Source organism: Rattus norvegicus, chromosome 4 (assembly GCF_036323735.1).
Source record: "Rattus norvegicus strain BN/NHsdMcwi chromosome 4, GRCr8, whole genome shotgun sequence".
Taxonomy (NCBI): domain Eukaryota; kingdom Metazoa; phylum Chordata; class Mammalia; order Rodentia; family Muridae; genus Rattus; species Rattus norvegicus.
In genome coordinates this window covers 136,621,458-136,638,622 of record NC_086022.1, presented here as the reverse complement: position 1 = coordinate 136,638,622, position 17,165 = coordinate 136,621,458, and the positions used below count along the sequence as shown (strand labels likewise).

At 37.3% G+C, this 17,165-nt stretch overlaps 1 protein-coding gene across 5 annotated transcripts in view; it reads left to right on the top strand.

Annotated features, from left to right (window-relative positions):
• The window catches only part of Cntn3 (contactin 3), a 373,191-nt gene that overhangs the window by 132,143 nt on the left and 223,883 nt on the right, over positions 1–17,165 (top strand). For all 5 annotated transcript variants that reach the window (XM_006236968.5, XM_039108281.2, NM_019329.2 and 2 more), the window contains 1 exon segment: positions 2,093–2,268. In XM_006236968.5, the coding sequence (XP_006237030.1) occupies positions 2,093–2,268 (176 nt within the window).

The following is a 17,165-nucleotide window of genomic DNA, read 5'->3' as shown; positions in this document are numbered from 1 at the left end:
GTGGAGGCTCGATTCCCCAGTATAGGGGAATGCCAGGGCAGTGAGGTGTGAGTGGGTGGGTGGGAGGGGGAGCACCTTCATAGAAGTGGGGGGGATGAGATGCAGGAACTCTGGAGGGGAAACCTGGAAAGGGGATAACATTTGAAACATAAATACATAAAATATCCAATATAAAAGAAAGTCACCATTACCTGTTTTCTCTTTAAAATGGATGATTTTCTTTTAACTTTCCCTTCTCCCCATATTTGTAGCAATTGCTCTTTAATTTCTCTGTGAAATCCTTTCTTCGGTTTCAGTTCTGTTGTGAGGTCTCTGTTTGTGCATGGGCGTTCCGTTTCTGGGATCTTACCTACTTCCACTGTCTGGTTTCTATTGCCAACATTCCCTGTGCCTCTATTTTTTATTTTCTTCATCCCTTCTTACATAGACTTTTAAGGTCCCTTCCATAACTCTTCCTCGTTTCTGTCCTTCCAGTCTTCAATAACTTTCTTGCTCTGTCTTGCCAGTTGTTAGTTACAAAAGTGATTTTTAGCATCCCTTGTACCAAGAGTTCTTTTGTGTCTAATCTAGGGCACTTTCTGATCCCTTAAGCTTTCTAGAAACTATACACTTGTAGAAAGCATCCCCATTGTAGGTTGAAATCTTTATTCATATTCTGGAACTGGAATGCTTTTCTGATTAAGTCTTCAATGAAGTCCTTCATAAGAACTAGGTGGACCTCATCAATGTTATCCGTACAGGATAGCGGTTATCTGCCTGCATAATACCCTGTGCAGGTGAAAATTCTTTTTTACAGGCTTCTGCTCTCTGTATCACCCCTGTTTTCTAAGTAGGTGAGAGTTCTCGATATTGATATCTATTCAGACTAGTTACAGAGCTGATACCTAAGGAAGTGATTCAAGTGATCAATCACCGATACGGATTTTCTATCAGAGGCTTCAGTCCCATTTTAGACCTCTAAATCATTGAGGTTTGTACCCAGTCATCTGCATGCTTGTTTAGGGCTCTTACCAATGCACTCAAAATCTACTTTCAATTTGGGGGCCATGGTCATTAATAAGGGAAATTAAATATTTTGTAAATTAGAATATTTTTCCATGTTCCATAATATACACAACTGTTGTTAGCCTTTAAAGGGCAGACATTATATTACTCATTTTCTCAAAATCCTTATGCTGTACAATAGAGCCCAGTTTTCCAATATGCTAAAATATATGGGTCATGTAGTTTTATTGTCAGATTTGGTTATCTAGGAGGTGGGTGATTCAATTCACAATATGAATATATCCTTATTATCACGCACATGTGTGGCTTTTCGTCGGTGTGCCAACATACTTGGTGTTTAAACACTTTCACTTTTCAGTTAAAAGTTATTTAAAGATAAGGATTTTTAGTTTTCTTTGGATTTTGTTTTCTTCCATTAATGACTATGTCCCTGGGGTTTATGCTGCCACTTTTTCGGTCCCCAGGTGGTCTTTGGGTCTTTTATTGCAGTGCATTGTTGTGTAAAAAGCTCTATGTAGGCTTCAGAAAAAAAGGGGAATGAATGCCCCAGGATAGGTCTTTACTCAGACAAATTGAAATGGAGAGTTGAAGAGTTACCAATTAATTTATTAAATGTGCTCAGTCAGGCCAGATAAATCAAAGAAATGTGCTACCCCCTACTAGGTTGTCAACATGAGATTGGCCTGAAGTTTCCGAGATAATTACCTCTGGTTTCTGCTCCATCTTCACTCATATAGACCCAGTGTAAATTTTTCTCATGGGAGCCGGTGAACAAGCTAAATTATCCCCAGCTCCCCTGAAAACCCTCAAGCATCTTTAATTTTGAGATGCTGCTTTGCCATAATTCCTACTAAACTTTACTTTTGGCTTCTCAAAATACATTTCTGTTCTTTTATGAATGCTTTTGAGATAGGGTCTTACTAAGCCTCTGAGACTGGCCTGAAGCTTGCGGAAATCCTCCTGCCTCAGCCTCTTGAGTGTTGAGATTTGAGGCTAGGAATGCTTACAGTGGAGTTGGGAACATCGAGCCATCTATTTAAGCCTAAGCTCCCTAAGGAGAGAAATAACCTTGACATTTACATTTCAGGTGGCAGCTGAATGGCAGTGACATTGATACAAGTCTGGACCATCGTTACAAACTGAACGGAGGAAATCTCATAGTTATTAACCCTAACAGAAATTGGGATACTGGAAGTTACCAGTGTTTTGCAACAAATTCTCTTGGAACAATAGTCAGCAGAGAAGCTAAACTCCAATTTGCCTGTAAGTTTACATTTGTAAATATATATAAACCAATATTTATAACGTATATATGAATCTGTGTGGTCGTTTAGACTTTTGAAACAAGATGTGATTTAAAAAAAACAAACTCAAAAATGGAATGTATAATTCTGCCTCAGGCTCTTAAGTTTGGAACCCTCCTCAGGTTTCTCTAGGACAGGAATGATATAATAAATTGAATATGTGTACTTATTAGAATGGGTTATAGGCTATTATTTGACTCATGCTACCACAGCTATTTTCCATCTCAAAAGCCAAGAATCTGGTAGATGTTTAGTGCACACTTCATATCTTAGCTAGTTTTTGAATGCTGAAGTAGATTTTAATACCATTGAAAGTTTGAAAGATAGAGGAACTTGCTAGTGAGAGCAAGGCTAGCAGGTAAGAATACAAAAGATATCAGGGTGGGGGATACTGAGAGGGTAACATCACCTGCTCAGAGGAGAATAGGAGGGAGTGAAATGATTGTAGGTTGGGGTGAACAGCCTGGGGTCAGTGAGTGGGATATAAAGTGAATAAGTAAAACATTAATAATATTAAATACATTTTAAGAAAATAGATTCCTTCCACCATGTCTTGTTACATGGCTTGAAACTTTATGATGTGTCCCAGATTTAAGATTGGTCTTCTGACCTCAATAAACCCAAACTAAGATAAGCACTAACTTTAGCCTTCTATATAGCTGTCTGAAAGTATGTATCTAAGATATGGATACAGGCCGGGGAAAGAGCCCTTGACCCTCACATTCTTGGTAGTCATAAAAAGTTATTAAAAGGTGACAAATACAAAACACAAAATAATTTCCTGTCTAGCTCACAGTACCTCACCTCTTCTTCTCTCCCCAACCCTCCTAATCTCCTTTTTTCTCATATTGTCTTGTCTTGTTTTTTTTGGTTGTGTCTTTGCCTTTCTGAGTAGATATCAGGATAAATGTTCTCACTTTCAGAACTTAAACTCAGAATGACCCTGAACCTTTCCTCCAGCATTCTAATCAGTCTCAAAAGTTCTAACTCCTTTTATTCTTGTCATCTGCTACAGACTGGGTATACAGTAAGATTATTTTCCCTTGTGTTATTTTATATTCTTTGTGGTGTTTCTTCACTTTGAAGAATCAGAATGCAATCTTGCACTTAAGCCTCATGATACATTCCATTAATAAAGTGCAAACTGTGTATCTTTTAATTAATGTAATAGGAATATAGATTCTGGTAAAGAGGTTAATGAACTAGATTATTATTAACAGTTAATTATACAGAGGTGGAAGATACTTAATTATTTTTAGAGTAGATAATTTTGGGTATGAGGATGGAATATTTTACTAATATGTAAAATAAAGGTGGGCTGTTTGTGTGGACATGATGCTGCTAAGCAGTTCAGAGAAGTCCTGGATGCCTTTACCGAAGGTAGAAGCCCAGAAAGAATTGTCACTGAGCGGTAGTCCCCATCCAATCGCGACTGTGCTGTGCTCTGGTCTATTTCACTGCTCTTTGTTTCCCTCGATGAGGTGGAGAATTTTGCTGTTCTCTGTACAGAAGAGTAGTGAATGGGTGAAAATAAAACCTTGCCCCACTTTAGTACTCATGAAACACAGAGACATTGTGTTTAATGTGTTTTTAAGGTGCTTTGAATTACTGTTGGTAAATTAGAATACACTTATTCACAGTCCACAAAACCAGTTTTCTTTGGAGACTGGCAGTCCCCTTCAGTGGATTTCTAATGCTCAGACTAATTATTGACAGAAGAATTAAGTGAAAGAATGTATGAAATTTACATACATGTACATACACACATGCACATATATTAGTTATTTGTGCCTGCTTCAAAGGTGTGTAGTTTTTCATCTCTGTTTCTTCTCTATAAGCTGAAGATTTGAGTAGTTCTGTTCAAAAGCCCACATGTGATTACTCTAATCAATTAGTTTTGTCTTATTGTTAAATAATTCTTGATCATAATGTTACTTTCTTTTAACTATGTTTGAAATGGAATGTGTTAATAAAACTATGACTTAAATTGGATGTGCTAATGGCATGAAGAAAACATGAGAAATATCTGTTCCCAGACACTTATTGTTTAGAATTTGAAATATTTGAGATGCCATTTATTCCACTGAGACAAAACTCTACTGAGGGTCCTATCTTCCTCCCTGCTTATGTAGATGGTTACTGTTCTTAAATACACTTAATGTCTGGGCATCTTTCCACACTTTGACTACATATGCATGGACTTCTAAAAGTGTGTTACCATTTTAAATTTCTTAGTGGCAGTTACCATAGTGCATACATGAGCAACTTTTTATTCCTGCAGGCCTATGCTTAGAAATACCTGTGAAATCATTTGATGATTTCACACACACACACACACTATATATATATATATATATATATATTTATATATAAAATTATTTATATATAAAATCTTGATCATGTCTACCTCCCAATCTAATGTTTCCTGAATCCAGTCGACATGACTCCTTCCCACCTTCATGTTTTCTTTTTTCTTTTTTTAAATAACCATTTATTCAATTGATGCTGTCTCCATGTACATGGTGTGATAATACTTCACCTGAACACTGTCAGTTTAGCAGCCCCACAACCCCAAGGAAACATGACTCCACCCCACCAGCCGCCATTATCTATCTGGTCCTAGCTGATCCCCAGCTGTGGGTGTCTCAGTGTTACAGATGACTTTTTTTTTATCACTTTCATATACCATTTGCTTGCCAAAAGTTAATTCCCTTGTTAACAAGGTCAAATATGCAAGTGTTCTTAGCTTTGTGTTTTAAAAGATGTCTTTTACTCTGTACTTATCTTCCCTGATTTCTGTCAATTGTTTTCTATCTTTATTGTGAAATGAAAAAGTTATTCTCTTGAAGCACTAATAGAAGCTTTAACATTCGGCTTCCCAGATTTAAACCTTCAATCCTTTGATTTGGCTTTGCATGTCTCACGAGAGAGTGCTATCTATTTGTTTACTCGAAAATATTCAGTTTACTGGATCAGAGGGACTGCAGGAGCTAAAGTCCATATTTTACTGATGGAAACAAGGTCTGTGTTATTTACTCTGTAGTCTTTTCTGCTTTGCAAAAGGCATTTTTGGGGAGAATTTGGGATTAGTTCCTTGTCCAACCTTGTTTCTACCACACATTTTTCATATATTTTCCTGAATTCACTCTGGTATTCATAAAACATTGAATGATGTTTTTATATGAGGATTGCAGAGTTCCTCTTGATTTAAGAATATGTAAATAGTATTACACTTTCACTATTTGATATGCTGTTTACCCTAGATTTAAATATCCTTTCTTCAATATTTATTTATTTATAAAAGTGTGTGTGTGTGTGTGTGTGTGTGTGTGTGTGTGTGTGTGTGTTTCTGAGTCTTCATGCATGTGGTGCATGTGTGAATGAAGTGTCTGTCCACAGAGGCCAGAAGAGAGCATAGAATCCCCTAAAGTTGGAGGTACAATGAACAGAGAGGCTGCAGACCAAACTTGGATACCCTGCAATAGCTGGACCATTGTTTCAAACCATATCCAAGGTTTTATAGATGTTCTTGATCAAATACCTTTTTGACACTTTTGTTTTTATTTTGGGTCATTTGTTCTTTGACAGTAACTTTATTGAGATTTTGACACGAGCTCCAAACTTTTAGTCCATCTACATGGAGTACATACTCTAGTATTATGAAGAGGAAGAGAGAGAAGGAGAAGAGGAGAAGAGAGGGAGAAAGAAAAAGGTTTTCTTCTTATATAGAAGTCTACCCAATTTGAGGAGAATCTTTTTGTGCATACCCTCTCAGAGTTTAAGCAACATTAGTGCCTTTAACAGTGTTCTTGGGCAACATGTCCTAAGGCTGCTTGGAATATAACATTTCAGACTGTTTCCTACACAGCAGGTCTACTTCTTCCTAAAACTCTGTTCTGTGTACTTCTTGGCCTTGGGTCTGATGTTCTTTTCCTCATTCCCAATGTTCACAGTTTTAGAGTATAGCATCCACAGTGTACCAAGAAAGCATGGATTATGTAGTCATTTTAGATTAAATGTCAGCCTAAAATTGTTACAACTGTGTATTTGATTGAAACACTGACCGTATACCATGCTGGGAGGAATTTTCATCAGAATATTAAATATGCTTCTCCCTGACTGATTTTTGTAGCTGTTCTTGGGGTTTCTGATCTCATTTCTATTGATGGTATTCTACATAAAGGGTGCCATTGTTTTTCAAGGAAATTTAGTACAATTCTCTGTAAGTATGATTGTGAAGTTTCAGGTTTTTTTTCTTTTTTGGGTTCTTGAAAAAGTTTTATCTCATGTGGCATTTACTTCATGGATTTTAAGCCATGTGTCTTTTGATTGGGAAATGCTATGCTTTCCCACCTTGGTTTTCTATTTATGAATACTGTGATATATATGTCTTGAGCAACTGAGATAGGATGGGTACTCCTTCCAACTACTTCAAATCTTCCAAATCTATTTCCCTTTGGCATTTAAATATACTTCTTGGTAGATTGCCAACTCTGTATTTGAATAATTCCATTGAGTTTTAATATCTGTTATGACATTTTCTCCCCAGCTCAGTTATTTATTTCTCATTTATCAGTCAAAGACCCAAAAACCTTCAGTTTTAAAATCCCATGATTTAATTTAGGATACATTTTGTTGAAAGTTAATTGCTTTATGCCTTTCCAGTTATATTGGGAACAGAAATCTTTGCATATGTTGTTAATTGGTTAAATTGTTCTCTGAAAACTTCATACGAATCTAGAGATTTTCTTTTTCTTTCTTTTTTTTACTCTCACCCACTATTTTCTTATATTGCTCTCCTTTCTCTTTTATCCCTCAGTCTTCCCTTTGGATCATTTTCTACATTTATGGCAATTTTTTTGTTAGATGCCATGCTAATTTTAACTAGGACTCTCTCTGTGGTCATGTATATGGAATTGTTTATTGGAAACTGTGGACTCATCATTTAGCATGTAACTAATGGTTATTCCTACCACAGAATCTATTAGTTGTCAAAAGTTCACTATTCTCATAATTTAAGATAATTTAGTATTTGAAATTACCTTTTCTGGGATCATAACTGTATCTTATGAAGAAAGACCCAATGAGGGTAAGTGTAGATCAGGTTTGCCTCTGGGCTTGCCTTTGGGGGATTAAATTAATTGATGGGGAAGTATCTAGTACACCATCGGTGATGACATTCTTTGGCTTTGACTACTGTAATGGCTAGGAATATAGACAGGCAAGCTAAGTTCAAGTGTGTATGCACTGATCATTTCTTTTCTTTTCACTGTGCATATGATATAATAAGCTAATTTATGTGCCCATTGTTTTTACATTCTCACAATGCTAAATTTTAACCTGAAATTATGAGCTAAAATAAATCCTTTCTCCCTTAAGTTGTTTTTGCCAGGTTGTTCTATCACAGCAGTGTACGGTAAACTAGAACAGATGTTTACTTTTAGAAATGGTTTCTGTAACTTTATTTTATGTAGGGTTAATACTGCCTCATTGATTATTGCCCTTTTCCATTGCCCTAAGTGAATATTTCTGGAACACTCATTCTTTAAAGGAATATTTTTTTAAAGTTTAGGATTCAAGTCCGAGACAGCAGAGACAATCTATCTAGGCTTTAGTCCACTTTCCCAATGACCAGCCATGTGCTTTGGGGAAGAATGTGTCCCTTGTGCTTTAGGCCAAGATAGCAGCATCTTTCTCAACAAGTGTCAATATTAGAAGAATTATGCATGTAAAGTACTTACAGAATGCCCAGAGCTGATGTAGTACAAAGATAAGACTTTCATTTCTATCTGATTTAGAGGATTTCTCCTTGGAAGCATGTCTTATGAAGCTTTCAGTGTATGGTTTCTATTTTTTCTTGTCCCTGGATTCAATCTTTGCTTCTTTGCACTCCCCTTTAAATGCATTTAAGATATCCTCATGGTATCTTCTATCTCTTTCTTCTTTCTGATTTTCTTTTCCATGCCTCAATGGTCTACAGTCACCTCCTAAGCTGTAACTTACACTTCTTTCATTATTTTCCCTCTAAGTTCTGCCTAATTTGTTATTAGACAACATGTCAAATGTTTGGTACTAGTCAGTTTATATAGCTAAGTAGGGAGACCATGCATTTTAGTATATTGGAATCATGTAGCCATTCATTTATTTAGTTTCCATATAATATGTAATACGTAGTTACTGCATTCTGTAGGTGACGTGTAGCAAACATGGAGCCACTGATCCAAGGAGCCACCTATAAGCTTTATGTCATGTCTCTCATGTCTAGACATCTTTCTTGACACTTTCACATGTTTGTGATTTCCATTTAAACTAGCAGATTTTTCTTTGGATGATATGAATTTTTCCTTCAGAATTTTAAGTGTAAAGAATTCAGATAATCTTTCTTTATCCTTTATACTGATGCTTTTCTAAGAATCAGCATATTTTAAGCATTCTTCTGTAATTTTTTGAACTTTGTCTCTTTTTTGGTGCTGAATGCTTTTGCCTTTATTGCTGCAAAATTTGTCTTTCAGCAGAGTTTCTAGCTGCCTATGCAAATATGGGATTCTTGTTAGCTTTGGTTGAAAGAATATCCATATCTAGCAGCTTTTATTGCTGCTGCCAGGAACCTCACGGATACAGCTAACTAGGGAGCCACTGCACATTTATTATATTGGGAATGTGTGGCCAACCGTTTAGTCCGTCTTCATGCAACTTGTAGTGTACAGTTACGAAAGTTACAAATAAAGAACGATTGATCCACCAAGCCCTCTATAATCTTCATGTCATCATCAAACAGGACATAACTCTACATTGTTAGAAATATTTGATTGCTTTTGATTCATGAACATTGAACTCATGGCCAATGACAGTGAAGACCATGCATGAGCAGAATTTATGTTCGATTTGCATTTACTCCCTGGGAACCATCACATCCTCAACCATGTTTTCACACACAGGAACACTAGAGAGTACTTCCAAACTACACCAGGAGGCTGTAGTAAATAGTGAATTCACCAACAGAAGAACACAAATATAAGAACAACGTGACATTCAATGTATTGAGACAGGCCATTTATTCCCACTGTGAAAGGTGAAACAAGACCAAGAGGACTGATTTCTCCCATTTATCTGGGAATGTGTTAGAAATGGACTTAACCTCTCACCTCTCTCTACATTAATCAAACATCTGAAATACTACATTTTAGGCTGGGCATCTTATTAAGTCACTGTTTAAGTCTGAAGTTGATGGCTAAGGGACATTGATAGCATGTTAGGGACGTAGGGAAATCTAAGCCGTGTGAGATTTGGTTGAGCAGTGCAACACTCCAGGTGAAATGCAACAGCCTTCCTTTATTCAATGTCACTTCGCATTCTTTTCAGGTACTTATGGTCAATCATAGTAAAAAAAATAACATCTAATGGAACATTCCAGAAAATAAGGAAGGCTTTAGTTTAAAATTGCATATAATTTCCTATAGCATGATGAATTCTCATCTATTGTACTTGGCCTAATCTAGGTACAGATTATCATTATTTCCAGGCGATCTGTACTGTATGTACTAGCCAAACATCATTAGCCATCTTGATAAGCATATTAACATATCAAGCTCCTAATGTTCAATAAACTCTTATACATACTAAGAGCCGCCAGAGAGAGATATGATGATGGTAGACACTCTGGGCACGAAAAAACAGTAAGTATTTTTTAATAAATGAGAAGATGAAAGTTTATCATAGCTTTATACATATAAGAACAACGAAGAAAGGATATACAGAGTTTAGTGTTATTTATAAATTCATGGGTGCACCATGACACACATTTCCATTGCAATCTCATTTCAAGGACAAGGATATGGACAAATATTCTAATCATTTTGCTAGGTGTGTGGTGGTGCAAAGAGCATAGCCCTTCAAGTATTCAGAATGTATGTAGAAATTCTTAAGAACCAAAATCATACCTCCTGTTTCCACATGAAAACCACCATGTTGTCAAGATGTCCCTGTTATCCTCTTTACCCTCAAGACACTGCCTAGCAACCACTGTAAGAACACTAACATTTGTTTATGAATCAACTCTGCAACTTCAGATCCTTTTTTAATCTCCCCTGTTAATTTTGATTTAGCTGGCATTTCTACAAATACCATGAAACTACTCTTCTATCATTTCTGGAGAATATTTATATTTTGTTCAGTAAACAACATTAATGACAAAGAAACAGGTCTTGTTTGAAAGATAGTAGGGTCTTGGATGTGCTAGAAGAAAAGTGCAGTTTATAAAAAGTGTACCGTGACTCTGCTTTCCAGTTTTGTCATCGTTTAGGCTACTTAGCTCTCCCTCCCTCTCTTCTCAAATAAACTTTTATCAGCTTTGCATCAGTCTGTATTAATGATTCTGTCGAGCTTATCTGTTCTAAACTGCCTGGTTGAACACGAACAGGTTTGGAGTCATCGAGCTTGGTAAAAGAATTTGTGGTTGTTCAGTTCTAAACATCAGTCAATACTAAACTGTCAGTTTCTGATAATTCATGCTTTTTACATTTAAACCTTCCTGCTTTGTCTTCAATCTGGAGCCAGAACCCTTTTCACTATTCTCTACCACTTCTTGATGGTGTCAGACAGGTCTCTCGTTTCTACATTGCCTTTCCACTAACATGTTCTAGTCATTTCTTCCAGAGCCTTCCCCTTCCCTATTGTCTTCTGGCTTCTACCCAAGAACTGGAAAGACTTTCAATTCTACCCCTTCCTGAAAAATATAACACAGCGAGTAAACAAAACAAAACCCCTCTAATTGTTTTATGTGAGAATTATGATAAATTTCATTCATTCCCTCGGTATTCAAGGTTCAGTCTTGCTCACCATAGGGGACCTCCTAAGTCTCCCTTGCCTTTCTGGGCAGCCAGCTCAATAGCTCACTGTGAGTACTGGGAATGTCCCCAGGACCTTTGCTGCACACCCCTTTCCCTGTAGTTTACTCAGTTCATTTGGGCCACCATCAGTGTCAGTTCTGAGAAGCCACTTACTGTCCTCTGTATTTTCATCCAGGCCTTGACCCTTGCCAAAAATATTGCATATTTGTAATTATTTCTCTCTAATTTACATGATTGAAAGATTATGCTGATCAGTGCTATAGTCCTAGAACCGAGCAGATGTCTTGGAATTTAACAAGCGTTCATTCAATATCCATTCAATGTATGAAATAATGAATGAGAAATTGAGGGCCCATGAAATTAGAGCTTATCACTTGCCAAGGATGCCATGCTCGCAATGCCCTGGCTTTGCAGACTATGTGATTTAAAAGTCAACTCTGTCTGCATTAAACCAAACAAGAATGAAACTAAGCATAACTGCCGAGGACTTATCAGTCAGGGACCTGTGACGTGCGAAGAGACACCTATGAAATTTGAAAGGATTATATTAAATTATCACTTTGCTCTCTGAACAGGGTACATAGGACAGTATTTGCTGAGCAAAGAGATGGCTTTTCTTGTTTTCCTGCTCCATCCATTTGTAATCTTTTTATGTAAAGCAGAATTTGACCGTGGCGCCTGGCCGAGAATTCTCTTTCCCTGTCAAGTGAGGACTAGTACATTTTTCACTTTTATTGTATTATAATGTTTTAAAGCATAGTGAGACTAGGAAAGCAGAAGTTGGATGGAAATTTAACCAAAAAAAATAAAGCAAGTTTAAAAGTTGACCCCCACTGTGGCTGGCTGTTATCTGGAAAGAAAAGATATTGAAGACTAATTAGTGAACCTTGAGTTATAATTAGTCAGAGCCCTGTTCTCTGAGCGTTGTAGGCAGCCCCATTTCTCAGAGATAAACAATACAGCTGAAAACATGAGTTTTTTTGACTTTGAACATAAGTGACTTTGATGAAATTCTATTCTGCTGTGCCCTATTGATCTACAAATGACTTAAATTAAAACAAAGGACTGCAACTCACTATGCAATTCATATATCACTACATTTAAAACTTTAAATATTTTAATTAAAGAGATTTTTTTCCTATCATATAGGAAACATGTGATATGAGTTTTGGTTTTTTTTTTGCTTGTTTACGGTTTGTTGAGACAGGATTTTACATTGTAGCCCAGGACGTCCTGGAGCTTACTCTCAGAAGCCCACTTGTGTCCCCCTTTCAAGCATTTCAACTACAAATGTGAGCCACAACCTTTCCAAATCTTGTGAACATTAAGAATGATTTCTATAGAACACAACATATTTTAATTATATATATATATATATGTTACATTTTATAGTTTCTCATACACAGAAGTTATTGTGCTTTTGATTATTTGAATCATTTAAATATTTTTAAGATTCTATGAATATAATATATCAGGTCCCAACTATGGGAGCAATTTAATTGAGGATATTCCACTGAAAGATATATTTATTTAAAATTCTACCTAATGTCCGTGTGTTCTTACTCCCATGTTCTTAAAATAAAAATATGTATGGGAAATCAAAATAGACTCTTACTATGACTACTATGAACTCATAAGTCAGAATGGTCTGCTTTCTCTAAATACCATAATTTCTTTGATCTGAGAGTACTGTCCTACAGATTCTTCGGAGTACATCTTTTGGACTGTTCAAGTTTCATTTGTGATCTTCTTAGGCCTTCTGTATCTCTATTATCCCATTCAGAAACCAGTAAGTGTCCCCGGGATGATAACAGATGTAATAAAAATCTCTTTCACTTTGGCATCATAATGAAAAAAGTAAACAATCAGAAGAAATTATAGACGTTCGGAACAAAGTTTACATATTTATTCAGTGACCATCTATTGGGTATTTCTAATAATCAGGCACATCGAAAAAATAAATATGGATCCTGAATAATGTCTTTGTTTAATAGAGCTGAGATTTTATTTGGAAATAGAGTTTAATCACATTAATACATAAATATATGTAAATAATAACAATTTACTAAAATAAGGCAATGGCTTCACCATCCCCCCAATCTTTTACTTGCTAACATTTTTACTTACTCCCTATGTTTATTGAGAATAAGAATCCAGACACCCGCGGATCCCGGCCCACAGCAGCTCTCTGCTCCCAGACCCCGTGAGAGAGAGAGACCTCACCGCCTGGTCAGGTGGGCACTCCTGAGGCTGCAAGAGCGGAAGAGACCACCAACACTGCTCACCCCTGCTCACATCCCTGGCCCAAGAGGAAACTGTATAAGGCCTCTGGGCTCCCGTGGGGGAGGGCCCAGGAGCAGCAGGACACCTGCCTGAGACACCGCAGGAACCTGAAGGAAACAGACCGGATAAACAGTTCTCTGCACCCAAATCCCGTGGGAGGGAGAGCTAAACCTTCAGAGAGGCAGACAAGCCTGGGAAACCAGAAGAGACTGCTCTCTGCACACACATCTCGGACGCCAGAGGAAAAAGCCAAAGACCATCTGGAACCCTGGTGCACTGAAGCTCCCGGAAACGGCGGCACGGGTCTTCCTGGTTGCTGCCGCTGCAGAGAGCCCGTGGGCAGCACCCCACGAGCGAACTTGAGCCTCGGGACCACAGGTAAGACCAACTTTTCTGCTGCAAGAAAGCTGCCTGGTGAACTCAAGACACAGGCCCACAGGAACAGCTGAAGACCTGTAGAGAGGAAAAACTACACGCCCGAAAGCAGAACACTCTGTCCCCATAACTGGCTGAAAGAGAGGAAAACAGGTCTACAGCACTCCTGACACACAGGCTTATAGGACAGTCTAGCCACTGTCAGAAATAGCAGAACAAAGTAACACTAGAGATAATCTGATGGCAAGAGGCAAGCACAGGAACCCAAGCAACAGAAACCAAGACTACATGGCACCATCGGAGCCCAATTCTCCCATCAAAACAAACATGGAATATCCAAACACACCAGAAAAGCAAGATCTAGTTTCAAAATCATTTTTGATCATCATGCTGGAGGACTTCAAGAAAGACGTGAAGAACTCCCTTAGAGAACAAGTAGAAGCCTACAGAGAGGAATCGCAAAAATGCCTGAAAGAATTCCAGGAAAACATAAATAAACAAGTAGAAGCCCATAGAGAGGAGACACAAAAATCCCTGAAAGAATTCCAGGAAAACATAAATAAACAAGTAGAAGCCCATAGAGAGGAGACACAAAAATCCCTGAAAGAATTCCAGGAAAACAAAATCAAACAGTTGAAGGAATTAAAAATGGAAATAGAAGCAATCAAGAAAGAACACATGGAAACAACCCTGGATATAGAAAACCAAAAGAAGAGACAAGGAGCTGTAGATACAAGCTTCACCAACAGAATACAAGAGATGGAAGAGAGAATCTCAGGAGCAGAAGATTCCATAGAAATCATTGACTCAACTGTCAAAGATAATGTAAAGCGGAAAAAGCTACTGGTCCAAAACATACAGGAAATCCAGGACTCAATGAGAAGATCAAACCTAAGGATAATAGGTATAGAAGAGAGTGAAGACTCCCAGCTCAAAGGACCAGTAAATATCTTCAACAAAATCATAGAAGAAAACTTCCCTAACCTAAAAAAAGAGATACCCATAGGCATACAAGAAGCCTACAGATCTCCAAATAGATTGGACCAGAAAAGAAACACCTCCAGTCACATAATTGTCAAAACACCAAATGCACAAAATAAAGAAAGAATATTAAAAGCAGTAAGGGAAAAAGGTCAAGTAACATATAAAGGCAGACCTATCAGAATCACACCAGACTTCTCCCCAGAAACTATGAAGGCCAGAAGATCCTGGACTGATGTCATACAGACCCTAAGAGAACACAAATGCCAGCCCAGGTTACTGTATCCAGAAAAACTCTCAATTAACATTGATGGAGAAACCAAGATATTCCATGACAAAACCAAATTTACACAATATCTTTCTACAAATCCAGCACTACAAAGGATAATAAATGGTAAAGCCCAACATAAGGAGGCAAGCTATAACCTAGAAGAAGCAAGAAACTAATCGTCTTGGCAACAAAACAAAGAGAATGAAAGCACACAAACATAACCTCACATCCAAATATGAATATAACGGGAAGCAATCATCACTATTCCTTAATATCTCTCAATATCAATGGCCTCAACTCCCCAATAAAAAGACATAGATTAACAAACTGGATACGCAACGAGGACCCTGCATTCTGCTGCCTACAGGAAACACACCTCAGAGACAAAGACAGACACTACCTCAGAGTGAAAGGCTGGAAAACAACTTTCCAAGCAAATGGTCAGAAGAAGCAAGCTGGAGTAGCCATTCTAATATCAAATAAAATCAATTTCCAACTAAAAGTCATCAAAAAAGATAAGGAAGGACACTTCATATTCATCAAAGGAAAAATCCACCAAGATGAACTCTCAATCCTAAATACCTATGCCCCAAATGCAAGGGCACCTACATATGTAAAAGAAACCTTACTAAAGCTCAAAACACACATTGCACCTCACACAATAATAGTGGAAGATTTCAACACCCCACTCTCATCAATGGACAGATCATGGAAACAGAAATTAAACAGTGATGTCAACAGACTAAGAGAAGTCATGAGCCAAATGGACTTAACGGATATTTATAGAACATTCTATCCTAAAGCAAAAGGATATACCTTCTTCTCAGCTCCTCATGGTACTTTCTCCAAAATTGACCATATAATTGGTCAAAAAACGGGCCTCAACAGGTACAGAACGATAGAAATAATCCCTAAAGCTGGCCTTCAATAACAATAAGGGAAGAACGCCCACATATACGTGGAAGTTGAACAATGCTCTACTCAACGATAACCTGGTCAAGGAAGAAATAAAGAAAGAAATTAAAAACTTTTTAGAATTTAATGAAAATGAAGGTACAACATACCCAAACTTATGGGACACAATGAAAGCTGTGCTAAGAGGAAAACTCATAGCACTGAGTGCCTACAGAAAGAAACAGGAAAGAGCATATGTCAGCAGCTTGACAGCACACATAAAAGCTCTAGAACAAAAAGAAGCAAATACACCCAGGAGGAGTAGAAGGCAGGAAATAATCAAACTCAGAGCTGAAATCAACCAAGTAGAAACAAAAAGGACCATAGAAAGAATCAACAGAACCAAAAGTTGGTTCTTTGAGAAAATCAACAAGATAGATAAACCCTTAGCCAGACTAACGAGAGGACACAGAGAGTGCGTCCAAATTAACAAAATCAGAAATGAAAAGGGAGACATAACTACAGATTCAGAGGAAATTCAAAAAATCATCAGATCTTACTATAAAAGCCTATATTCAACAAAACTTGAAAATCTTCAGGAAATGGACAATTTCCTATCCAGATACCAGGTATCGAAGTTAAATCAGGAACAGATAAACCAGTTAAACAACCCCATAACTCCTAAGGAAATAGAAGCATTCATTAAAGGTCTCCCAACCAAAAAGAGCCCAGGTCCAGACGGGTTTAGTGCAGAATTCTATCAAACCTTCATAGAAGACCTCATACCAATATTATCACAACTATTCCACAAAATTGAAACAGATGGAGCACTACCGAATTCCTTCTACGAAGCCACAATTACTCTTATACCTAAACCACACAAAGACACAACAAAGAAAGAGAACTTCAGACCAATTTCCCTTATGAATATCGACGCAAAAATACTCAATAAAATTCTGGCAAACTGAATTCAAGAGCACATCAAAACAATCATCCACCATGATCAAGTAGGATTCATCCCAGGCATGCAGGGATAGTTTAATATACGGAAAATCATCAACGTGATCCATTATATAAACAAACTGAAAGAACAGAACCACATGATCATTTCATTAGATGCTGAGAAAGCATTTGACAAAATTCAACACCCCTTCATGATAAAAGTCCTGGAAAGAATAGGAATTCAAGGCCCATACCTAAACA